At 52.6% G+C, this 25,692-nt stretch overlaps 1 protein-coding gene across 1 annotated transcript in view; it reads left to right on the forward strand.

The window, feature by feature from the left end:
* Window positions 1-25,405, forward strand: part of MAPK4 (mitogen-activated protein kinase 4) — a 53,298-nt gene extending 27,893 nt beyond the window's left edge. Inside the window, exons 2-5 of the mRNA XM_012651805.1 lie at window positions 12,764-12,908; window positions 17,095-17,256; window positions 22,314-22,515; window positions 24,630-25,405. Coding sequence (XP_012507259.1) covers window positions 12,764-12,908; window positions 17,095-17,256; window positions 22,314-22,515; window positions 24,630-25,326 — 1,206 coding nt within the window. The 3' untranslated portion in view covers window positions 25,327-25,405. The remainder of the gene's footprint in view (window positions 1-12,763; window positions 12,909-17,094; window positions 17,257-22,313; window positions 22,516-24,629) is intronic.
* Window positions 25,406-25,692: the final 287 nt, after the last annotated feature.

Below are 25,692 nucleotides of genomic sequence, written 5' to 3' on the forward strand. Positions count from 1 at the left end.
TCCTCCTCCCCTCCCCACCTCCCTCCACACATCCCTGGTGTTTGCAATCTCCTGCCCACCTTAGTGCTCCAAAAGCTTTCAGATGCCTTGCTGAGTGTGGAGAACAAAATCCCGGCATATTCTCTTGGGGGAGGCAGGGAATTTGCTTTTCTAGCTGTTCCTCTAAAAGTCGAAACCAAGGGTTTTGGCCCTTGGTACAGTTTAAGGGAGTAAGGTGGCAGGGGAGGAAATCAGAGAGACCTTTTCTGGAGGCAAAAAATCTCAGCAGCTTGTTTGAGGAGGGAAAGAAACCTTTCATAACCACGCCAGCTTCCTTGGCAGCCGTCCCCAACACATTCCCTCTCCTGAGGGACACCTAGAGCCTCTTCACAAACTCTCCCGGGCAACCAGCTCTCTAGATAATTTGCCTCGGTCTATGAGAGCATCAGCCCTACCATGGATTACTTCAAAGACGGTTCCTAGGATGTGCTCCTGCTTTCCATCCAAGCTTCAACATTCCAGCAAGATGCCTCCCTGGGGCCTCCTTGGCCGCTGTTGTCTTCTTTTGCCCTTTTTGCTCCTGGTCAGGGCCCAATTTACCATGAAGTTCATGAAACTTAACCCCAAGGCCTCTCACTTGCACGACCCTGACCAATGCCCTGGGAGGGACCCTACCGCTGTGTTCACATGGTCTTGTATTTTTGTGATATTCAAAGTTATTTTAAGAGCAGTTTGTTAGAAAATGGGCTACTGCCATCCTGACTTTCCCTCTACCCCTCTTTCCCTCCTGCTGGGTGGCACTAGTGTGGCCACGCATTCGGGGGCCGGGGGGTGGGGGGGGCCTGACTAAGGGGAGGTTGAGCTAGAAATGTGTTCGGTTTGGGATTAGTAGGATCTATTTTTGTGGTTTGCAGTTACTTCCATAAAGATAGGTTATTGCCAGCCATCTTAGGGTAGGAATAACTTCTAGAAACCCTCCTGTGGCCCACTAAATCAACTTGTGGGGTCAGGACACAAAGAAACGGGGCCCACCCTACAACTCATACCACGTGACTACAGCTAGGACATCATCAACATCCTGGTTAATGAGTGTCATTAATTCAAAGAGAACAGAAGTTGAGTCACCACATAAGAAAATTAGAAATGCCCCCCAAATCTTATAGCTCATGTACAAAAAATTCTTAATAGGATTTTCCTCAAATTTGATAATAATCGTGAAAATTTATAAGGCATGACCCATAACTACTTTCGAAGCTGAGAGAAACTTCTAAAACATCAACCATACTGAAGTATCAACCATCCTAGAAAAAAGACTGAGTTATCTTGCAGTTACCTTTGAAAGACTGAGTTATCTTTAAATTCTCTCTGTGAAGAATTATATTACAAAATTGTCACAGAAGAGATGATCAGAGAGTATGCAGCATGTTTACGTTTGCTACCTGCCGTGTGCCAAGCAGCTAATTAGTAAAAATGCTATTTTTATGAATCGTCGTATGTTTGTGCTATTTGCCAGCTTTTTAGACTTTTTAATTTGCTGCAGTTACTTTTCCAATTCAAAACAAATATTCACTTTCATACCTAATTTTGTGTTCCTAATTTTGTATTTTTTAAGAGGCCTCCCAGACTTCCATCCACCCTGGCTCCCTTGCTATTTCCTTCTTCATACAATGACCGCCCCATCCTCCTGCCTCACCTAGCGTTGACTGTCCCCTGATTTAATGATGGTCTTTGCAGTTGAACCAGCATGCTCGCTGCCCACAGCTGGAGTGTAAGCTCCCTGAAGACAGGCCCCCGACTCCAAGCACTACGGACAGGGCCAGACCCACTGGAAACACTTCATGAAATGAGACCATAATTCCCTGGAGCAGGTGACTTGGGCAGCCTCCCAGCACATGAGCGCTTCAAACGTGGTACACGTGCTGGGGACCTGCAAGTGCTTCCACAAAGAGGAATGGTCCCCTATTGATAGTATGACCCGGGCCAGCTGCCTGGGTCACCAAGGAGAGACATTGGGTTACCAAGGCAAAATAACCCTTCCTGAGTTCGGGGTTGGACAGGGTTACTTGGCCAAGAGTTGGGTTTGGACCCTGACAGAGGTGACGCTGGTGATTCCTCCAGCCCTTTCTGCTGCCCTCCTTCATCCCCACTGCCCTGCTTCTTCCCTGCCTGGAGGGCAAAGGGGTAGGGGCTCTCAGAGGCCCAGCAGGCCCCCCCTCTAGGAACCTGCACCCCCCACCTTGCCCAGCCTCCCTGTCCTAACCAAAGCATCCCTGCTTCTCTCCTGAGGGGCCAGAGCCTCTGTGCAGTGAGAATAGCCAGCATGTCTAATGGCTTTCGTGACATGCAGCCACCTGCCTTCAGCATCTTCTGTCTGCAGGTGCCAGGCACACCAAGTTCAAGAGTTCTCTTGGGAGGAGTTGGGGGGCATGTGCACCTCCATTGACGCAGAGCTACACCCAGCAGGCCCCATCACTACAGTCTGGCTAACATGACAGTGGGCTTGACAGGCCAGTATGTTTCCTCTCCCAGCTATCCTATTGATATGTTAACAGGGACCTTACCCAGCATGTCCCACAGCCTGTCCTGAGAAAGATTAGTCCCCAAGATGCACCTATAAAAAAATGGATATGTGGTCAAAGAGGTTTAACAAGTACCACATACTAAGTCCCCATCTAGGAGATTCTGACACTTTACAAATAACCTTGGTTGGTTGTTGCCAGCCTGTCCCAAGGGTGTTCGAGCACATACCCTTATCTCCCCTAGCAGCTATTAACATCTTTGGGATATGAAACCATTTCAGGAAACACCATCTTAACTGAAAGCAGTGACTCTGTAGTTGAGACTGTTCTGTGCCAGGACAGGCAGGTATTCAAGGTCAGGGTGAGCAGAGCATTTCTGGCTCCTTCTACCATGTTCTGCAGGCAGCTACTCCCCACCTACGCACAGGCCCGGCCCTGGTCAGGGACCTCCCTGCGGCAAGAGTCTCCATCCCAGGTAACCCCCATGAGAGAGAGAGACTTATAACACCTCAGGTCAGCCCTCGGGGCCCACGCCAGTTCCTTCCACAGCCATCTGTAGAATGAAGCCACCTGGGAGCTCTAAAATCTGCCACGCCCTCCCCACCCAGCTAAGTTCCACCTGAGCTTGCATCAGTAGAAAAAAGCAAGACAGTGACGTGTTTCTCTTACTTCTCTTAGTCTACTGAGTCCACCTGGGTTATCCTCAACAAAGGTTGGGGTTCACACCCCAGAGTCTTCTGAGAAGGGGGGAGTCCAAGGGAGATCCTTCAGTGCTCCCGAGTGTGCTCCGAAAGCTGAACTGGGGAGGAGTCCAGTCCTCCGGGTTGAGAGCAGCTACGAGAGGCTGAGTAGACAGCGGGAGGCTGGAGTCAGTGGGGAACTCTGGGGCCTGAGCCATCTGATGGACCCTGTGATGTTGGACTGTGCTATGTCATTAACCTTTGTGCCCAGCATCCTCCTCTGGGGAGCAGGGACAGTGGCGGTGCCCACCTTGGGAGACCGTCGTGATGACCGAATGAAAGGAGGCAGAGCAGACAAGGAGGGCACCGAGCACACGGCCAGCAGCTGGCAGATGTCGTTACTAGTGCACACACAACTCAAACGTGCTTTTGGATTAATGTTTTCTTCCCTTTTGCAGGTAGAAGTGGGGGGTGCAATAAAGTGCTGAGTCTGACCCCAAGGTGGGCCCCGGGCAAGATGAGTAGCCAAAGGGTCCAGTCATCACACTGTAGCATCAAGATCCTGCTGAGGTAAAAGCCACAGCCGTACCCACACGCCAGGGCTAGACCTGAACACAGAGGCTACCTCGGCCCTGGGATTTATAACATGGCAATTCAACTTCCGAATCATTTCCTCTTGGTGGGTGGTCAGTTCTTGAAATCCCACGGGTGTATCAGTCATTCCTTCAGCTTGGGTGTATCATGGCCAAGCATGTCACGGGCGTATCAATCTCCTTGAGCTCACGGTTTTTATTCCATTCATTGCACGTATTTTAAGTGAGCACCTACCCTGTGCAGGGTGCACTGAGGATATATGGAGACAAAATAGCTGGTCCCTGCCTTCAGGGGCCCCTCGCCGCCTGCCCTACTACAGAGTTAGGGATTTAGAGACAAAGGGTCCGGGAGGCCGTGTGAACACACAGGCTCGCCCGCTCCATCAGTCAAGGGCAGGGACCTGCGACAATTTCCCCAAATACAAAATGTAAACTAAATACTTATCCTAAACAGTGTTCTCATGAAGTGAGCCGAGCTCCTGCTGGCGAAATCCCTTGTACAGAATGTGCGCTCAGCAAATATTACTTCCCTCCCCGCTCTGAGACGTTCTCAGATGTTTACACCTGGATGTTACCGAGGGCGCTGAGAGCAAGGGCTGCCAGGTGGGAGGAGAAGATGAGGGGGCTGCCTCCTCTGGGGGCGGGGGTGGAGAACAGAAAGAGGGGACTTAGGGCTCAGAGGTCAGCCTCTCTCGTGTTCTTCCCCCACATGGCTCAGTCCCTGATTCCCTCTGGTCTCTGCTCCAATGTCCCCTTAGAGAGCCCCTCCTGGACCACCCACCCCATCACTCTCTATCTCCCTCCTCTGCTTTATTTTTATTCTTTGCACTCATCTCCACCAGACACGCCATACGTGTGTTTGTTCAGCTGTCTTTCCTACTAAAATGGACACTCTGTGATTACAGGGCCTTTTTTTGCTCACTGTGGGGATCAAATCTCAGCTCTGCCAATTATTAGCTAATTTGACCTTGGCCAAGTTACTCACCTCTCTATACCTTTTTCATATGGTCATTCTGATAATTAAATGCACTACTAATTAATAAAGCAGCACATGGCACTGTGCTTGGCACATCGTAAGTTCTCAAAAAACGATAGCTATTGTTATGATCGGTTATTCTGCAGTAAATTTTTATGTCAGCTGTCTGGGGAAGGCCTCTGTGGCTACTCAAGGGTTCATCTCATCTTGAGGGGCACGAGAAATAGAAACCTGCATTTGTTGGGGAACCGTCGGAATACTGCTTACCTTTCCAAAGCAGGTGAACCAAAGATCTCTAGGATGCTGGTTCTCAAATGTGGCTACATATTGGAATTACCTGGGGAGTTTTAAAAATTACTGATGCCCGTGTCCTGTCCCCAGAGATTCTGATGTAATTGGTGCCAGTGGCCTGAACATTGGGATCGTTTTTAAATTCTCCAGGCGCTTCTAACCTGTAGCAGGTTTGAGAACCACCACTCCAGCGTGCCACCAGATTTGCTCTTGAAAGTCAGCGCGACACATGCCTATTTATGGCTCGGCAGTTGATGCATCTTCCTAAAAGGAGACATTTGCTCACAGACCAGCCCATTAAAAATTAATCACGCTGGCCCGGCAGGGCTTCTCACTTAAAGATTGCTGTCGACTGTGAGCCAGCATCCTAGGATGCCAGTGACTCACAGAGGAGAACTTGTAGATCCTCCAGCAGCACAAGCAGATGGGGAAACTGAGGCTGGGAGCAGCCAAACCAAGCCTTCCCTCCACCCACCTCTCCAACCAGCACAGCCACTGGGCCTGGCGAGCACGGTGGCAGCACAGCTGCCAATCCTGGTACCGTGTGTCCTGTCTCTGCACTGTAATAGGATTCAGAATTCACGATTGGGACCCCGTGAGGATAATGTCCAACGCTTTTATCTGACGGTGAGCTCTAGTTGAATTAGAAGACAACCACATGTCAACAAAGTGCTTTTTGAAAAGAAGCCCAACTCCATTGCTCCCGCTGTCCCGCTGTTTAAAAGTAAGGGGGAGTGCATTATGCTAAGTGAAATAAGCCAGACACAAAAGGATAAATCCTGTAGGATTCCACTTCTGTAAGGTCCCTAGAGCAGGTGAACTCATGGAGACAGAAAGAGTGGTGGTTGCCAAGGGCACGGGGGAAAGGAGAATGGGGAGTTGTTGTTAAATAGGGACAGAGTTTCCGTTTTGCAAGATGAAAAGAGTTCTAGAGATGCATGGGGTACACCATTGTGAATGTACTTCATACCACTGAACTGTACACTTGGTTAAAATGGAGAAGTTTATGGTATGTGTATTTTATTAATACCGCAATTAAAAATAATTTTTTTAAAAAGGCAATTTTATCATAATTTTCTTTAAAAGAAGTGACCACATGGTGTCTGGAGGATTCCAAGGGTCTGCAGGCCTCTAGGGATTTAACTGGGCTTTTGGTTGATTTCCATGGAAACCTGGGAAGAGATGGTGAGTTTCAGGATCTGGCCAGGATCCCCGACAACATGGAGTGGGGCGGGGGCGGCCCCGACAGAGCAGGTCAGCAGAGCGGCATTTACGGCATCTTAGAAGTTCATGAGAGCTCAGTGCGGCTCATTTAACCGCACTATTTCTTCACCCGCGTTATTTTAACTGCATGATGGAATGTGCCAGATGATTTACCAATGATGGCGCTATGAGATGGGCTTTAAGAGCGTGTGTTCCCTCCTTCGGTGGGAGAGATTCCCTGCTGCGTGTTTTCCTGGAAATGAGTTTGGAGTCAGCAGTAAGAAGGGCTGTTTGGCTGTGGTGTTATTCCTTTTTCAAAATGTTTCTCACATGCCTCATATGTATGTTGGCACGAATAAGAATTGTGCCTTCAGAGGGATGAGACTGCGGAAAGCTGTATGTGTCTGCTTAGACCGGGCCTCTGGGAGAATGTTGCTTTTCTAAACGATCTTTTGATGAGTGTCTATAACTCGAAGAATTAACCCCTATCATAGGTCAGTCAGCTGCTCATTTGAGAAATCTGCCCCTGACCTGTAGCGAAGGCAAGTCGTAAATTCACAGGGCAGGCCAGCATAGCAAAGATGTCCTGGGGACTTGCTGGGCCAAGTGTGGTCCTCTGCGCTGCCATGTCAGCATCACCTTGTCACGCTGAGAAATGGAATCTGCGTTTAACCAATCAAGGTCCTCCAGGGATTCGAGCACCCCCCCAAAGTTTGAGAAGCCATGCTTTGGGACATCCACCAGGAGGGTGGTATTGGCACGTCTCTGCTCGAGGCTGTCTGTTCTCTGCTTGGACCGTCTGCTTGTCCAAGTCCTGGCAGCTTTAGAGGCCTCTCTCGTGTGACAAGTAGCAGAGCCCCATATGCACAGCAAAGGGGCTACATCTACTCAACCTGGGGCTGAATCCCTGCCATGCCTCTTACAGCCTGTGTGACCAACGACAGGCTGCTTACCCTCTCTGTGCCTCAGTTTCCTCCCTGTAAAAGGAGTATAATGAGAGTCCCCACCTCATGGGATTGTTGGGAGGATGAAGTAAGTTAATTCACTGAAAGCAGATAAAACAGTTTGAGGAGCTCGATAGCTGTTAGCTAGTATTACCATGGTGGGTAGATTTCTGTCTCACACATCGGCTTTCTTCTGTCCCCAGAGCCTCAGAGAACAAGCTTAGCTCCTCTTGCAGCTGACAGCCTCGCGAATGTCTGCAGGCAGCTCTCGTGCCCGCCCCCTCCATGTCTCTAGGCTAAAAGTGCCCGTCTCTCCATTCCTATGCGACAGCCCTTTGGTTTCCACTGCACGCCCACCAGGAAGGCTCCAGGGAGCCCAGACCCCACAAGAATCACAGTATCCTTGTAACAGCGCTGCTTCCCCCTGCGGCTAAGTTTTGCTTCTCCACAACCTGGTTTCTTTTGGCTTGACCTTGTTTCCCCTAGATCTAGTTTCCCCTAGATCAGACAGGGGGGCCTGTGTGTATTCGTACCCCTTCCGAGGAAGCGCGGTGCTGGGGGCCTTCCCCAGGCCTTCCTGAGCTGCTTAATCCTCTGCTGTCCAGACAGCAGCTGCCGGCCTGGCCTGCGGGCCTCTCCAGCCTGAGCGAGGCACCCACTCCAAGAGCGCCACACCCACTAGTAAGGACCGCAGGGACCCTACTGCAGGGCCCAGGCCTGCCCCGGTGGCCCTTCTGCAGCCCACGCTGGAACTCCTTCCCCACTCGGCAGCCCTGGGCCTGGGAGGGACGTTAGGCTTCCCTGGGGAGCCCCTCAAGCCAGAGATCGGAGGACTCCAAGTCGCGGCTCTGGGCAAGCTGCACATTCATGAGCACGTCCCTGGTTCTGGTGCAGGGGTCCATGGGGACCACTGACTTTCAGGGCAAAGGTCATTCTCACATTTCCCATGTGTCCACAAGTCCAGCTATAGGACCTTGGGCAAGTCGGTTTGCTATAACATGAGGAGCCCGCATCAAATGCATGTAAAATGGTAAGTCCCACATAAATGTTGACTGTGATACTTCCTGGTCCTCGCCATCATTTCTGCACATTCGCATTCCATCTCTCTAACCCCATGATGTGCTCTTTGAAGAGAGAGATGATCCTAATCATCTCTGTATCTGCCACACAGGGGCCGGCATGTGGTGGGTTCCCAGGACACATCCCAGAAACTTCTGGTCAGGAAGGTGAGGCTGTCAGAGACCTCCACCGTCTGGCCTGAAAGCAGGGGTGGCCCTTAACATGCATTCAGTGTGAGGGGAAAACAACCCTCCCCGTCCTGTCCCCCACCCACTCGCACACACACAGAGCTGCAGGTGACCGGGTTCTGTTCTTGGAGGAAGTTGTCCCATTTAAATTCATCATACCTGTGAGGGGTGAGTGGGCAAATTATCATCAAAGGGTGAAGCGGAAGGTTCATTGGATCGTGCCTTCTCCCCCCCTTCCAACGCCCAGACACAAGAGATCAGGCTCAGGGCGGTGGGGGCCCAGAGGGGTCAGACAGAGGAGACTTGGTTCCAGAACAGAGCTGGTGCCCACCCTTCTGGAGTGACTTTGATCCAGGCTGTTCTGAATTCCCCGGCAGGCAGCTGGGACCAAGTGCTGTTTCCCTGCTCCCTCTGCAAAGAAAATGCTCAGAGCTTTAATTATACCTTCTCTCCAGATCCATTGGGGGCCCCTAATTACACTCTTGACAGGGCAGCTGCTGCTAGATTATTTCCCAAACACCTTTGAAGCTTTCAGCTTCAAAGCCTCCTATGGGCTCTATGTGACCCTAAAGGGACAGCAAAATGGGCTGGTGGGAACAATGGCTGAAGAAGGCTCCAAGGCACTTATGAAAGTGTCTAGAAAGGAAACCGTGTCCATCTGGTTCCTAGTGGGATCAGAGTGGCGGGAGGACAGAGACATTAGGAAGGAGCACCTCTGTCTTGCCTCTTGCGTGCCGAGAGGTGCTCACGGAGAACAGTGTGAGCTTGGGCTTCGTGTCTTCCCAGAGCAGCGATGAGCCTGGCCCCAGCTGGCCACGACACCTGCATCAGGCAGCACCCGCTTGTGCACCATGTGTGTCTGCTGTCCACCCACTGCCTCCCTGGTCATCCTGGAGATGGGCGCATGCTGCCCAAAAAGGCCAGGTCTGACCACTGAGGACAAATTGGGCGGAAACCATCCTCACCCTGCAGGCTCGGGCAGAAAGGCCATTTGAGGATTTCTTTTGAGCCAATATACTCATTGATTTATGAGCTCTTCTAATAAAATTGAGTCTCCGCTCCTGAGTAGTCTTTAAAGATTTTTTTTTTTGTCCCTAGAATATTCTGACTTTCACTCCATCCACTCAGCTGAAACTCCTCTCTTGAATTCAGATCACCAGTGTCATGCTGTGGGCCCCAGCACCTCTCCCACTCAGACACCCAGGGCGCCTCTCAGCTGAGGGCACGACCCCGGCCCCTGTGTCTGCCCCCAGACCCAGGAACGGAGCCTCTCTCTTATTTTCTTCTCTTGCACTAGGCTGGGCAGAAGACGCTACAACTTCATAAATTCTTCTCAGCCCTGTGGCTTCCGAGACATATCAACAAATCCTCTTTATGTTTTTTAAAGAGCTTGAAGAACGAGTAACTATAGGGAAACAGCTAGTAGTTAACAAAAATTCAGCAGATTCTTGGTTTTCATTCAAAGGTAACGAAGAGCCATGGAGGAACTTTCTCAGCTCCTGGTCATGACCTGGTCCATAATTCTGGCCCAAGGGCAGCCTTGCCTGTGTGAACATCCTTCTTTTACTTTCAGGGAAGGTATTTCAGAAGGAAGCCCTCCTGTGTTCCCACTTCCCTCCAGCCCTAGACTCTGAAGCAAGACATATTCATTCCAGAACATTCCATCCCATAGAAGACTGTTCTTTTACCTACCAGAGAAAACTCCCCTCTGGGTACTCTTTGTTATAGTCTTCCCCTGACAATCTCACCCTCCAACTGGAAAATAAAACCAGACTATTCTTTATTTATAAGCTACCCACCCAGAAGTGAACTTGTACAAACAGTTGGGCTTGTCTCTGTAATTTTTAGAATAAAATTTAAATTCCTAACAAACTACTGTACACACAACATGGATGAGTCTCAGATGCACTGTGCTAAGTGAAGGAATTCAGACTCAAAGGGCTACGTACTGTGATTCCATTTGTATGACATCTATTCAAGGTGAAACCAGAGAGACAGAAAACAGTGGGTGCTAGAGGCCGGGCCTGGGGGTGACCAGAGCGGGGGCATGAGGGAATGGTTTGAGATGATGGGATTTATATGTTAATATCTTGATTGTGATGGTGGGGACACAATTCTATGCTTTTGTCAAAATACGTAGAACTGCACACCAAAATGGGCAAAATTTTACTCTGCGTAAATTATACCTCAATAAACCTGACTTTAAAAAAAAATCCTATAATAACTACATTGGCCAATCCTTTTTGGAACAAGAGGAGGCCTAAGTGGCTGTCAACTTACGTAAATTCCTCACCCACCCTTGAAAGTGGAAACTGGACCTCTCTGTGAAGTCAGGTGTGTCAGAGGATCACTGGTCCCTGCAGAAGGTGCTTAATTTTGAAAGAGGTTCAGAAGGTACAAGACGTTCCTTTCTCATTCCATCTTTCATTCATTCATTCATTCATTCATTCATTCATTCAGCAGTCCAGCGGTGTTTATTGAACACTTCCCAGCAGGCAGACATGGGCTGGGCAATGCAGAAGTAGCTGCAGAACAAAATGCGCCTGCTGCCCATGAGCGGTGCATAGGCTTGTGGTCGGGGTGAGGGGTGCAGAGAAGTAAAGAGACAGCAATGAAACAAGGAAGCTTCTAGAAGGAAGCCAGCCGGAGCGTGTTAGCCAGGTAGGGCAATGAGCATGAGGACATCGCCGTGGAATGTACACATGTGGAAGCCCAAGGGAGAGAGGAAAAGGGACACATTCTACAAGTTGTAAGGAGTTCGTTTTGGCAGGAGCTTTGACACCAGGGCATGGGCACGTGCTAATTGTTTTCAGCTAAAGGCATCTTCCCCTTTTCCTCCTTCCTTCCAGTTTGAGGCTCTACTCTGAGGAGATATGTGCCACAGAGGGGAGGAAAGTGCTGTCATAATTCCGGGCTTTCAAAGAGGTTTTAGACACTTAATAAATCTTTATTCAACAAATAAAGAGATTCCGAATTAATGGATCAGAAGTTCCTAGGTACTTGGGCTTCTACACTTTTCATCTGCTTTGACCTGGGACGGTTACTGGTACTTTCCACATCAGTATAAAGGAAAATTCCGATGCTAAAGTGGGACCCACAACAGCAGACAACATCCCTGCAGTCTCCCATTGGATCCCCTCAGTCTCAACTGTCTCACCTTAACCCCCAGGACTATTCCAGGGAATCCAAATGGATGTTTCTCAGACTTCATCGTTGGGCCAGCTCTCCGAATGATACAGAAAACCATTTCTCACTTGCCCGAGTATATTTTCCTATGTCATATATGGGTGTATGTCATCACTATATGCCATAAGGAGGGATTCCATCCCAGACCACGAATCACCGAGCAGCGGCCAAAATCAGCTAGAACATGTATCCCCCAAAAAGACACTGGGTAGAACCCCCGCAATCTTATGGGCCAGCAAAAGCTGTGTCCACTTGTTTAGGGCTGCTTACATAGGGCACTTACCTGCATCTGTCATGAAAATGGCCTTATCTGTTCTCAGCAAGGGCCTGGTGTCTGACTTTGTTTATCTGTTGGTTTTGTTTTTGTTTTTGTTTTTGTTTTTGTTTTGAGACAGAGTCTCACTTTGTTGCCCTGAGTAGAGTGCTGTGGCATCAGCCTAGCTCACAGCAACCTCAAACTCCTGAGCTCAAGGGATCCTCCTGCCTCAGCCTCCCGAGTAGCTGGGACTACAGGCACACACCACGACGCCCTTCTATTTTTACTAGAGATGGGGTCTCGCTCTTGCTCAGGCTGGTCTCGAACTCCTGAGCTCAAGCAATCCTCCGACTTCGGCATCCCAGAGTGCTAGGATTACAGGCATGAGCCACCGTGCCCGGCCTGGGGTCTGCCTTTGGAGCAGGATTAATTCTAATCTTCAGCACCAAAGCAACTGGCCTAATTTCAGATATATGGCTATTTCTGAGATTCAGCCACCGGATAAATAAAACTCCAGTGTCTCATCACTACTGTGTTGATGGTGGTAGTGAACTGGAGCAGGGCTCCTATTTATGCATCTTCTTCTTGCATTAAGTTAGGCTGGGAAATCATTCCTTCTATAATATTGATATCCTGGATCCCTTTCTACAAAGGAGAACCTCAGGCCTCATGAGATTCCCCCACCAAAGCCTTTGAGCCCCACAAACCAGGCCCAGCCCCTCCACCCAGACCTCTGTTCACTCATGTTCCTTCGAGATCAATGGGAAAGAAGCAAGAACAAAAGGGACCCCGAAAGGGGCCTGATTCACGGCGGGGAGATTGGAAGCAGCATAGAAGGGAGGTTGTCTGCCAATGACTGATCGGTGGAACTGGAAATTTTGTCTTTCAGGGTTATCTGTCGGAAGGGTTGGTGACAAAGTGGTACCGCTCCCCACGACTGCTTCTGTCACCCAACAACTACACCAAAGCCATCGACATGTGGGCCGCCGGCTGCATCCTGGCCGAGATGCTCACGGGGAAAATGCTCTTTGCTGGTGAGTTGTTAACCCTGCCACCTTCCTCCTTGTCTGGTGTCGCTCTATAAGTAGGGAGAGCTGAGGGTCAAACACATGCCAGTCACAAAGCATGCTATCTTTTGCTGAAATTACTTCTGTGGCTTTTCTGGCACTACCTGGAGGCACCTTATTATAATTTCAGGCGAAAGTACTGAAGAGGCTAAAAATAGACTTTTAAGCACAGAACTTTTGCAATCAAGTAACCACTTTGCTACGGCCTGAATGTTTGTGTCCCCCTAAAATTCACAGGTTGAAATCCTAACCCCCAAGGTGATGGTATTAAGGGGTGGGGCATTTGGAAGGTGATTAGATCATGAGGGTGGAGCCCTCATGAGTGGGATTAGTCCCCTTATAAGGGCAGCCCAAGGGAGCTTATTTGCCTCTTCCACTGTGCAAGGACACACCAAGAAGGCGCCATCTATGAGGAATGGGCACCAATCTGCCAGTACCTTGATCTTGGACTTCCCAGACTTCAGAGCTCTGACAAATAAATGTTGTTTAGAAGCCACCCAGTCGATGGTATTTTGTTACAGCAGCCCGAATGGACTGAGACACACTTAAATTGAAATGCCTTGAGACTGATGGCTAAAAACACCCACCCTACGTTTTCAGCCCCTTCCTCCTCTCTCCCTGCCATTGTTCCCTGTCCCGCAGCCACATCAAGTGACCCACAGCTTTCCTAATCCATCATTATTTTTTGTTGGCTTTGGCACAAAGATCCCTTCTCTGCTTAGAAAACTCCTACTGAGCCTTCAAAACCCAGTTTGTGTTCTGTCCTCCGTGATGTCGTCCCTAACTCCCCAGGGCATGAATCACTCTTCTCGGGGCTCCCGTTGCACTTCATATTCATTCTCGCCCTCTCTCTCCCTGCTTGGAAGAGCACTCGCTCTCTTCCATTCCCTCCTCACTCTTCTGCAGTGCGGCTCACACCCCCTCCGTCCTACTGGAGCTGTGCCCACCCAGACTGCCGTGTTCTTAATCCAGTGGAACCCACTTTAGCCTCATCCTGTAGCATTGGTCAGCGATGACCAGCCCTTCCTTCTTGAAGCTCTCTGCTCCCTGGGCTGGCAGCCCCCTCCTACCTCGCTGGCCAGGCCTCCTCAGTTGCTGCTCACCCCACCATGTCCCTCAGCCCTTCCCAAGTGCTGCTCTCACTCACACGTGGAATTTTAACCCACCCCTCAACCGCAGGCTAACTTTGCAGAGTCTGGAAGCCCAGAAATGCTCCAGACAGTCATTGTTGGAGGCCCACAGTGACGCCAGCTGGCCTCCATGTGCGCCGGCCCCAGCATGGCGGTCAGAGCCCTGAAAGCCACCTCCTGGCCGCCTTTCCTCTGTCTGGATTCCAAACTGCTCAGGCCCCCTGGTCCTTCTCACACCTGTCCTCCTGCCTGACCTCCTTCCTCGGTGCTCCCCTCCTTCCCTGCCTCGCCTCGGCCCCCTGCTGCGTGCACTTCCACCTCCTTAGCTCACCCCATTCTCCCCAGAAGACACCGTCTCCCCTCGGCTCTCTTCAACTGAGGGTGTCCTCTCTCCCGTTCCCCGCACAAGGAAGTGGGACAGAGCCTCAGCCTCCTTGCTCACCCTTGCTTCGTTGCCGTTATAAAAAAGCAACCCTTCTCTGTGGCACGTATCAGCCAGATGACCGCTCCTCCCCATCTTGGCCTCCCATGCCAACACCTGCTCACCTCTGTCACCCCCACCTGAGGCTGTCGCCACCGACATCACAGCTCCCCCTCCGCTCTTGGTCCCACTGCCGTTCTGTGTGGCTGGTGTGGCTCACTCGTCAACTGTCCTGGCCTCAGGAGTCCCCACCTCCTCAATTCCTGGGACCTTCACCATCCTTTTCAGCCTCTCATTCCCGCGTCCATGACCTGGACTTTGGGTCATCACCCAGAGCTGCTCCAGGGAGGAGAGATCTAAAGAGGGCATCAGAGTGCCAAATGCTGGGAAGCTGAGAAGTCACCCACCCCGTCCCCCTACTTGATCAGTGACTGTGGCACTGCCCAGCGGGAGCACCTTTTGCTCTCTGTCTATGGGCTCCCTGGAGGCATGGCCGGCTCTGAAGCCTGCAGGGCGGTCGTGCGCCCCTGGGGCTGCCTCACCCTGCACTGCTGGGAAGGGAGGGGGCGAGGGAGGGAATAGGATGAGTCACCCCAGCCCCCCGTTCATAACCCAGGACCTAATATTTTAAGATTCCCCCCACCAAAGCCTCTGAGCCCCACAACAAATAAGACAGCAGTGACCCTTCCGGTGTCCCTGAGAACAAAGATGTGTCCTTAGTATCCATCTAGGTTCCCTCCACCCTGAAATCCCGACTTTCCCTCTGTCTACCAACCTGAGCCTGCAAGTGTCAGGGCTGCTCGTGACCCCCCACAGCCCCGCGTGGAGCTGGCAGCTCTCTGTCACTGGCCTGGCTGTTCTTTCTCTTTGTCGAGTGACCATGTGTTAGGCGGCTGGTGCGGCAATCAGCTCAGCAGGCGCTGCAGAATGCTCAAGCCCACAGGGGAGAAGGAGCTTCCTACGCACCAGTCGAGGCCCCAGGCTCTGACAACTGGTCTGTGAGCACAGAACATAGTGCCCAGGATGGGAACAGTGAGCACAGCGGGAAGGGGACAGTTAGGAGGCAGTAGGAGAAAGTCAGATGAGACTCTCCACCAGGGAACTTAGGATCACAAGACGGAATTTAGATGCTATCCCCAGAAGGCGCCCTGAACTCCAACTGGGCCCAGAAGGGGTCCAGTTGGAGACACAAAGGGTTAAAAGAACAACCACCTCACCTTTGTTTAACAGGTGAATCCTCTTCAAATAACGCAGGGTGGGGAAGTGAATGCAGAGTAGAGGAAATGGCTAAGAGTGGCATTGCTAAGGGCACATTGGCAGGACTTTAACACAAAGTCATGTCTGAATAGCCAAGAAGGTCTTTATATCGGGTACAGGCAAATGTTAGGAGCTGCAGGAACAAATTTATCCAATGAGGAGTGACAAGGGACCCAGAAAACTTCGTGTCCAACCCCAGCAATGAGAGTGTATTCTATGCTATGCTATTCTTTCTTTCATTCATGCTGCCAACGTTTTCCAGTAAGTATTTAAGATACATACAATATATTATTTAATGTACAATTAAGTAAAAAAAAAAAAAAAAAAAGATACATACAATATATTATTTAATGTACAATTAAGTAAAAAAAAAAAAAAAACAGGTCAAGAGAAACAATGACAAGAAAGTGACATGAAGCAGAAATCAGGGCTCATGCCCCCAAAACCTAGGCCCCACATGCAAACATCTTCATTTACCCGCCAGACTCCAAGGAGCCCTTAGTGTCCTCCTTCTGGTGGATTTTGTGCTTTGGTGGATCCTTGACCAGGTGCCAGGGACACAATGAGTAAGACATAGTCCCTGTTCTCAAAGGTCTGATGGTCCAGTTGGAGACACAAAGGGCTAAAAGAACAACAACAACAAAAGCTAACAATGCACCCTGAGCCAATCTGTGCCCAGGGTGAACCATCCTGCTACCTTATTTTTCCAAGTGAAATTGCAAAGACCTCCCAGCTCCATGTTTTCCAGCCAATTTCAGGCAGGAGGCCAATTTCAGGAGACGAGAACAGGTGGGAGGGAGGTCTAGCCCTGGACACTGACTCAGAACTCTCCAAGAGAAAAAATTAGTGGCTGCGGTTGGAGGGGAAAGAGTTTCCTCTTTAGAGTTTTCTGGGTGGACTGTCCTAATTGGAAGCTAAAGGGTAAGGCTCATTTCTAGACTTAAAGCCATTTCCCTCCCCAGCCTGGTAAAGGCTGTGGGAAGGAGCACTCGGGGGCACTGGGCCAGGCAGTCCCCATCACCTTAGCGCTGGCTGCCTGGGTCCGTGCAGACTGTCGGCGCCAGAGGCACAGAACACGACGGGATGGACAGGGCCTCGGACACTACCATGTTCAACCCCTTCTTGCTACGTTGGCAAAGCCAAGCCCCAGAGACGGCAGCAACCTGCCCACAGTCACGCAGCAAGCTAGCGACAGAAGACCAGAACCCAGGTCCCCTGTGTCCCAGCCCAGTGCCACCCCACTGTCCCCTGTTGCTCCTCCCCAGCTACCTGGAGCCGCTCTGGGGCTTCTGCACACCGCAGCCCCTTGGGCACACGCTCACCTACCTGGCGTTTGCCTCCACAGGGGCTCACGAGCTGGAGCAGATGCAGCTTATCCTGGAGACCATCCCTGTGATCCGGGAGGAGGACAAGGACGAGCTGCTCAGGGTGATGCCCTCCTTCGTCAGCAGCACCTGGGAGGTGAAGCGGCCGCTGCGCAAGCTGCTCCCCGAAGTCAACAGTGAAGGTACCTGAGCCTGGCAGCCGGGCCAAGCGCCCTGCGGGGGAGGGGCAGGCAGGGCTCCGTCCCAAAAGGCAAAGCACCGTCCTCGGATACAGGAGTCGAGGCTCTTCCTCTGCCGGGGGCAGGGAGGGGTCTGCCCCAGCCACTTCCAGGTGGAGGATCCTGGGCCTCTGGAGTCTGGCCATCAGGCAGCCCTGGGGTCGTCATTAGTGGTCCTCCATATGCTACCCCCAGTTTTGCTTCATTTTTCCCTCTCGTCTTTCTCACTTGCCTTCCTTCCTCTCTTCCTTCACCCCCTTTACTTTTTTGCCCATGGAAGGCATGGTGGGGGGCAGAGGACGGGAGCTTTCTCAGCTCACGGGCCAGACCCACGTTCCATTCCCAGTTCCACCAGCCACTAGCTGTGTGGCCTTGGACAAGTTACTTAACTTCTCTGAATCCCCGTTTCCTTAACTGTAAATGAGTATAACCATACGTAACACATAGGGTGGTTGTGACAATTAAGTAAAATAGAACGTGTAAAGCCTTTGGCACAGGGTCATTGCTCCATAAATCTCATAATATCACTGGGTCTCGTACCAGCCAGAGGCGTCCTTTGGAAATCCCTACAGGAGCTGGGTATAGGTTTTAAGAGAGACTCAAATTCTCAATGGCTTAAATAATATGTTTCTTATTTCTTTTGAATAATAATGATAAAAGAAATAGTAATATTTGTTTTTTATTTATTAGAAAGAAGCATTTCTGTCTCCCATAATAATCCAAGGTCAGATAGTCCAGGGCGAATATGGTGAACTTGCTCCGCAAGGTCACGTGGGGGCCCAAGCCCCTTCTGTCTTGTGCAGCCAGCTCAGGGTGTTGCCCTTGTCCCCCTGGAGGAGGTTGAGGGGAGGCAGGTCTCCTGCCCTCAAGGTCATGAGCTAGATTTGCACACCTCACTTCCGTTCACGTCCTGTTGGCCAGAACTTAGTCACGTCGCCCCCCGCCACCTGCAGAGGAGGCTGTGACGTGGGTGTCTGTGCCACGCCTCCTGTGTTCATTCCCACGAAGAGGAAAACAGACCTTGGGGTGCAAACTGCCAGCCTCTGCCACGCTCCTCCCCCATCAAGAGACCGAGAACCTGGACTAACACTGTCTTTGGCCACGATCCCCATTGCATCGGTGAACTGCCTCAGTTTCCCACCACTAAAGAGAGTGGGCTGTGGTTTTTGACTCGCCATAAATTAAGACTCAGCTCGTCCATATTTACATTGATTCCCAAGCCTCTGTAAAAACCCGCCACGTGGCCGGGCGCAGTGGCTCACGCCTGTAATCCTAGCTCTCTGGGAGGCCCAAGCGGGCGGATTGTTTGAGCTGAGGAGTTCAAGACCAGCCTGAGCAAGAGCGAGACCCCATCTCTACTAAAAAAAAATAGAAAGAAATTATCTGGACAATTAAAAATATATATAATAAAATTAGCCGGGCATGGTGGCACATGCCTGTAGTCCCAGCTACTCGGGAGGCTGAGGCAGAAGGATCGCTTGAGCCCAGGAGTTTGAGGTTGCTGTGAGCTAGGCTGACGCCACGGCACTCACTAGCCAGGGCAACAAAGCGAGACTCTGTCTCAAAAAAAAAAAAAAAAACCCCAGCCATGTGCCAAGAGCCGTGTTCACGTCTCGTAAGTTCTGGATCAGGGCTGTGCCAGCCATGTCCTGCCGCCTCCCCCTACAACCGTCAGCCACACACACAGCGGCATGTTGGTTACGTGGTGCTAAGAATGGTGGCCATTTTCCGGAAGAAACCAGAATTGGAGCCTGATAGAAAATAAAGCTCCTCACTGTTGTCCCCGTCATCAGCCAACATTTATTAACCCACTGTGGCGACAGATCTGCGCTAGGGACACTAGGTGGTGTGGCGGGAGGACGGGGGACAGGCACTGAGATGAGTGTGCACGTTCAGGAGCTCGTCCTACGGGGCCGTGGAGCGCTCTGGGTCCTTGGGGACAGGAAGAGAGCCACCAAGCACTGAGAGGGACAGAGAAGCTGGCCTGGAGGAGGTGGCCAGGCCCGTGAGCGAGACACGTCACAAACCTGATTGTAGGAGGTGAAGCGGGACAGTGGGAAGGCCCAGAGGCTGGAGGGCCCCGAATGCCCAGCTGATGAGTTTGGACTTGGCCCTGCAGCCGAGCAGACGCTCGCTAGCGCCCAGCCTGCTTCACCCGCCCAACGCACCTGCTTCCGCCAACATCCTCTTGTCTGCCTCTGGCCTTGAAAAGCGACCCCAGTCGGCCTCTGGCCTCGGGGTAATGGGGCATCAGTGAAATGAAATGTCAGTGGGAGAAAGAGCTTCCAGCCCACTGCCCAGAGGAGCCATCAGTGGCCCTCAGCTCCACTCCCTCTGCTGTAGGTTCGAGTCCCCGCAGGCCTGGGAAGAAGCCAGATCTATCTGGCTGTAGCCCTCAGAGGCTCAAGGGACTCAGTCTAGGGGACAGCATCCCTCTGCAGCTGAAATGCCCATATGGGACAGGTGCAGGACGAGAGAGGGAGGCCCGAGGACTGTAGTGGGGCGTTCAGTTCTGAGCTCCATTATCACAGGATATGAATACACCGAAAGTGACGACTCTGATGAAGAAACCCAACACACAGCCAGGGAAAAGGCGTGCTGGGGGTGACGCAGGGTCAAGGGACTCAGGGTCCTGCCCACTGCCCCTCACTCTTGAGAGATGCTCCTGAGAATCCTTCCAGAACCCTGGGGCTCTGAGAAGCTGAGCTTGGCATCCACTGGGCCAGAGGAAGGTGACAAAATTGTACAGAAGCCTCATTATGTAAGAAATGCCTGAACAACTTCTGGGGAGGTCGAGCCAGACAAGAGGCATTTAGGAGGGGTCTGGAGTTAAGGGAAAGCTAGTGCTGCGGCAGATAACCCCGAAATCTCTGTGGCTCAGCACACTAGCGGTTTATTCACGTCCAGACAGAGTTGGGAGCATGGGGGGCCGGGGAGGGTGAGACGCTGGGACCCAGGCCATCAGAAGGCCTGCCGTCTGCAGCATGTGGCTTTCAAGATCACCCCGGGCATCCACTTCCAGACAAAGCCAGGGGAGAGAGGGCAGAGACTCTTGCAGGTTTCTCTGGGTCAGGCCTGGAAGTAGGGTCCACACATCACTTCCACCCACATTCATCGGCCCCAGGTGCACAGCCACGTCCCGCTGCCGGAGAGGCTGGGAAGGGGAGGCCAGTGGTGTGCCAGGAGGGGCTTGCATGGGACATGCCTATTGCCTAGAAGTATGACAGGGACAGTCAATGTGGCAGAGAGGACATGCAGATGGGGGCCCACCGAGGGCAGAGCTAGGCACAGGGGTGGAAGTCGAAGGGGGCAGATTTAGGTTTGATAGAAGGAAGACTCTTCTACTGTTTGGGGCTTCCCAGAAGTGTCTGGGCACCCGCTGGGAAGAGCTTTCAGGGAGAGGGGAGCGGAGACTCTCATGCTTGCTGGAGTCCGTGGGGCAGCTTTGGGCTTGGTGCTTTCCAACTCTGGGGTTCACTGGTCTTTCTAATGATGGTGACAGTGGTGCTGCTGCCTGCCAATGGTTAGAGCTTTAATTTTCTTGTTTCTTTGTCATAAGGTCGAGCAATGAATGGGTGGGGCCGAGGGAAGGGGCTGGAAGCCCAGAGAAAGACTTGCCCAGGCCTGGAGCTGGGCCCTGCACCCAAACACCCGATTCTTACAGTCCTGGGAATTTGTGAGGCGGATCCTATTTTAGGTCTGTGACCCCAGATCCAGAAACAGGCTCACAGTGTCAGAGTGTTTGGGGTGATCAGAGTTACTGCTGCTTAACTAATCTTCTGGTCTAGGGTTACACAGCACCGCAGCCTCCAGAAGGCCAGTGACCCTCTGAATCCGTTGATTCCCTGAATCATTGATGAATTTTCCTGCAAAGAGATCCAGGGCTGGCTTGAGGGGCAGGTTAATGGTGTGGGCTAAGGCCCACCAGGAGCTCCTCGGAGGGCTCGGCAGCCTAGGCCTTGAGCTCAGCTCTGCTTCTGCCACTCCACATGACTGTAACATGAATGGCCAAGTCATGATTGAAGTGGACCCTGATTCTAGCGCTGGGAAGGAATACAAACCTCTAGGCTAGATCTTGCCCTGAGACAACCCAGGGCAGAGCTCCCGGGACAGATGGGTCCCCTAGCCCTGCTCTGGGGAAGGGACACTGGTACCCGTGAGCAGAGTTGATGTTCAACCAGCACACACCTGCAGGCTGCCGAATCTTCATACACTCTCAGGCTGGCTGGCAACGACCTCTGCACGAGGCTTTTGAGTGTCCTTCCCCAGGTCCCCGCTGCCCAGAACACCCCTTGGTCTAGCCGTTAAAGGGCTACTGCCTGGCACAGCAGGGGGTGTCAGCCTGGTTGTTCAATATTTTGAATATCTATCTAGCTATCAAACCTGACTGTCGTTGTCACACTTCCAGGGGCAGCACATGGTAGAAAGAGCTCTGGACTGAGACCAGGAGCTCTGGGTTGTGGAGGCCCTGTCCTACCTCTCCTGTGTGTCACCTTGCTCACTGCCGGCGCCTGGGACTCCTGCCTGAGGGCTCAGAAGCAGGGCCCTCTGCCCTGCCCCACAAGTGGAACCACCTCTGAGGTGTGTCCCACGCTTTCTCCCGGAAGACCCCAGGTGTCCAGAGGAGCCACCTGCCCATTAACACACCTCGTATTGGTTCTCCCCTACTTCCCTACCTGTGCTTCCTGGGGTCCCCTGCCACATAAGCCAGCTGCACCGCAACCCTTGTCTCTGGAGGAACCAGCCTAAGGCAGGCCCCAGCCCTCCACCTCCTCTAACCCATGTGGCCTTGAGCAGATCACTCTACCCCTTGGGGTCTCTACTGGATTCGTTTGCAGAGTCAAGAAGGCAGCATGGGCTCTGCCTTTGTCCCTGGGTCGTGGTGACCACCTCGAGAAAGAAAATGGCTAAAAACCTTTTTATAAAGGCAAAAAAGTACAAACTCCAGGGAGTGTCAGCATACCCTTCTCAGCTTGGCAGGGGCAACAGATGACCTTCATGTCCCATTTTGCCCCCCACAGCCATAGACTTTCTGGAGAAGATCCTGACCTTTAACCCCATGGATCGCCTAACAGCCGAGATGGGGCTGCAGCACCCCTACATGAGCCCGTACTCGTGCCCTGAGGACGAGCCCACCTCGCAACACCCCTTCCGCATCGAGGATGAGATTGACGACATCGTGCTGATGGCCGCCAACCAGAGCCAGCTTTCCAACTGGGACAGGTGCGGGTCCAGGCGCTTCCAGCCCTGGTGTCTAGAGGCCACGTTCCCCCGTTTCTTGTTAACCTGGGCTTGGCTTCAGAATCCTCAGCAAGCGTCCCTGGAAGCCACTACCAATGAATCAGCGTTGGGTAGAAGATACATTTTTGAACAATTTCTTCCTAGCCACGTAATGATCTCTTAAATCGTTTCCTGCTCTGACGTTCTTAGATCAGGCAGCTAAATGTTTGGGCATCGCCATCTGCTAATTCTGGGCGGGAGTCTAGAAATAGTAGTCGAGGGCTCAGCGGCGAGGACTCCGGGGGAACCTCACTGGGAGTCCCACTGCTGTGGGAATGTGACAGCTAGTTACATAAGTGACAGATGAGCAATTTCTCCTTTTCAGTCATTTGACAGATGACAGGTTTCAGATTAAGGAAGCACCGAGGGAGGGCCAGGGCAACGTTGCTATTTTGGGGCAGGTTTGCTCATTTGTTGTTGTCAATTGTTTTCAAGTGTTGCCAGCAAATAGAGATTAATGAAGCCTCTCTCTTCTGCCACCACCATGCTAGGCCTGCCCTTGACCGTGGCCCCCGCAACCCCTCCCCTTCCTCCACAGAATGTGGAGATTAGCTCAGCGAGGTTCATCCTATACTTACCGTGGCTGTGGCCTAGGGTAGGTGCCAGGAAAACTGTAGCAGGGTTTCTTTGGTCAACTCCGACCAACCCTCAACCTGGTGCACCTGTGCTGGGACCTTTCCCATCACACCTGCACGAGGAGGGAGGATGACCAAGGCCCTGCTGCTGTGGGCAAACTACTTAATCTCTTTGAATGCTGATGTCCTCGTCCGTGAAGCAGAGGTGAAAACACGAAGCCTGCGGGGTTGCTAGGAAGACTACAGATAATGTATGTTTGGCACTTGGAGTAGAGCCGCAAAGGGCTAGGTCCTCACAAGCTCTTCCTCCTAGAAATTGCTGGAATTTCGAGGCCATTCAAGGGAGGAGGGGAGTGTTCAGCTCCAGTGATGTCACCAGGAGGTGGACAGTACTGAGGCCTTCCCGTGCCTCTCAAACCACATGCCGTGGACTGCAGCTGCCTGGTCTGCCGCACACAGCCAAACCTGGCTGTCCTTGGCTTGTCTGTTGGTCCCATGTGAGCACCAGGCCTCTTGCTCAGGGAGCAGCTGGCTGTGGGCTGATGCCTCCGCTGTGGCCCCACCATGGATGTGCCAGGAGCACCTGGCACAAGGAGGGTGGGCTCAGCCAGTCCATCTGCCCACCCTTTGCTCTCAGCCAGCTCGGGGGTATCAACATAAGACAGAATTCCAAGGATCTGTGGTCTTTCCTGAGTCTGTCTATAATCTCTCTGTAAGCCCCACCTGGTCTGCATCAGTGCTGTGCTGCGGGGCACCAACCAGGTCCACTAGGGCGGGGCTCCTCAGCCCTGGCTGGGCCTTCGAATCACCTGGGGAGGTTTTTTTATAAACACACTGATGCAGGGGCCCACTCTAGACCTACTGAATCAGAATTGGGGTAGGGGGCAGCGAGGCCGGCATGGCATTTTATTTTTAATTCCCCTGTGTGAGTCTAATCTGAGCCTGGGTGAGAAAAACTCGTGGGGCTTTGCTACCCAAAATGTGGTCCCAGGACCTGCGACATCAGCATCTACTAGGAGCTTGTTGGAAACACAGAATCTCAGGCCCCACCCCAGGTCTACTGAATCAAAACCTGCATTTTAACAAGATTCCCAGGTGATGTGTGGGTACATCAGCGTTTGAGGAGCATTACATAGGTAGGTCCGCTAGAAAGTTCCATAAGGACAAGGACTTTTTTTGTTGAGTTCATTGCTGTGTCCAGGAATGTCTAGATGTGAGTGCTTGGCACATCGTGGGACTAAGTGTAGGGCTTCCAATGCATGCAAAAGAATACAAGGGTTAAGCAGGACAATTGGTCCCACAGCTGAGCCCTCAAGGCTCACTGTTACCCGTCCCACCAGGCCCCTCCTTGAGGGTGGAGGTCAGAGGCTGGCAGGAGCGGGAGGCAGGCCTGCCAGGGGCAGACAGGGCTTAGGGGGCTTGGCTCCTTGCCTAAAGTCGACCCCCGAGGGTCCAATCTCCGCTCTGTTTGTACCCTTGCAGGTACCCTGTGAGCCTGTCGTCAGACCTGGAGTGGCGGCCGGACCGGTGCCAGGACGCCAGTGAGGTGCAGCGTGACCCGCGCGCGGGCTCGGCGCCGCTGGTGGAGGACGTGCAGGTGGACCCGCGCAAGGACTCGCAGAGCAGCTCGGGGCGCTTCCTGGAGCAGTCGCACTCGTCCATGGAGCGCGCCTTCGAGGCCGACTACGGGCGCTCATGCGACTACAAGGTGGGCTCGCCGTCCTACCTGGACAAGCTGCTGTGGCGCGACAACAAGTCGCACCACTACTCCGAGCCCAAGCTCATCCTGGACCTGTCGCATTGGAAGCAGGCGGCAGGGCCGCCCCCCACGGCCGCGGTGGGGGCGGACGCAGTGGCGCGTGAGGACGAGCCGGCCAGCCTCTTCCTGGAGATCGCGCAGTGGGTCAAGAGCACGCAGGGCGGCCCCGAGCGCGCCAGCCCGCCCCCCGACGGGCCCGAGTCCCGCTTGTCCGCCTCTCCCCGCGGCCGCCTGGCCCCGGTCGACGGGGGCGCCAGCCCCCAGTTCGACCTGGACATGTTCATCTCCCGCGCGCTGAAGCTCTGCACCAAGCCCGAGGACCTGCCGGACAATAAACTGGGCGACCTCAACGGCGCATGCATCTCCGAGCACCCTGGCGACCTGGTGCAGACAGAGGCCTTCTCCAAAGAAAGGTGGTGAGGGCGGAGGGGGTGCTCCAGGCTCCCCCCGCCGCCCCAGCAGGAGGCCACTCGGAAAAGCTGGGCCTGGCTGGAGGAGGCTCCCGCCCTGGCACCTCCACCACCCTTTCCGCCCCTCTCTGCTGCCTTGGGGTTAGCAGAACACGCCAAGGATCCGAGGAGCGAGAGGAATGTCCATTTCTTAAACTGCCTTAATAACTAGCCTTTAACCTCTGGGAGCAGGTTGGACGGGAGCCTGGCTTGGGGGTCGATCACTTTCCCAGCAAAGGGGGCGGCCTACGTTCTGTAAGTGGTGGTGTGCAGGGAAGAAACAGCCTTAGACAGCAGCGTGCAGGCCCTGCCTCGGTGGCGGGATGTCGAGGAATCT

This window comes from Propithecus coquereli, unplaced genomic scaffold, assembly GCF_000956105.1.
Source record: "Propithecus coquereli isolate 6110/MARCELLA unplaced genomic scaffold, Pcoq_1.0 Scaffold37, whole genome shotgun sequence".
NCBI lineage: Eukaryota > Metazoa > Chordata > Mammalia > Primates > Indriidae > Propithecus > Propithecus coquereli.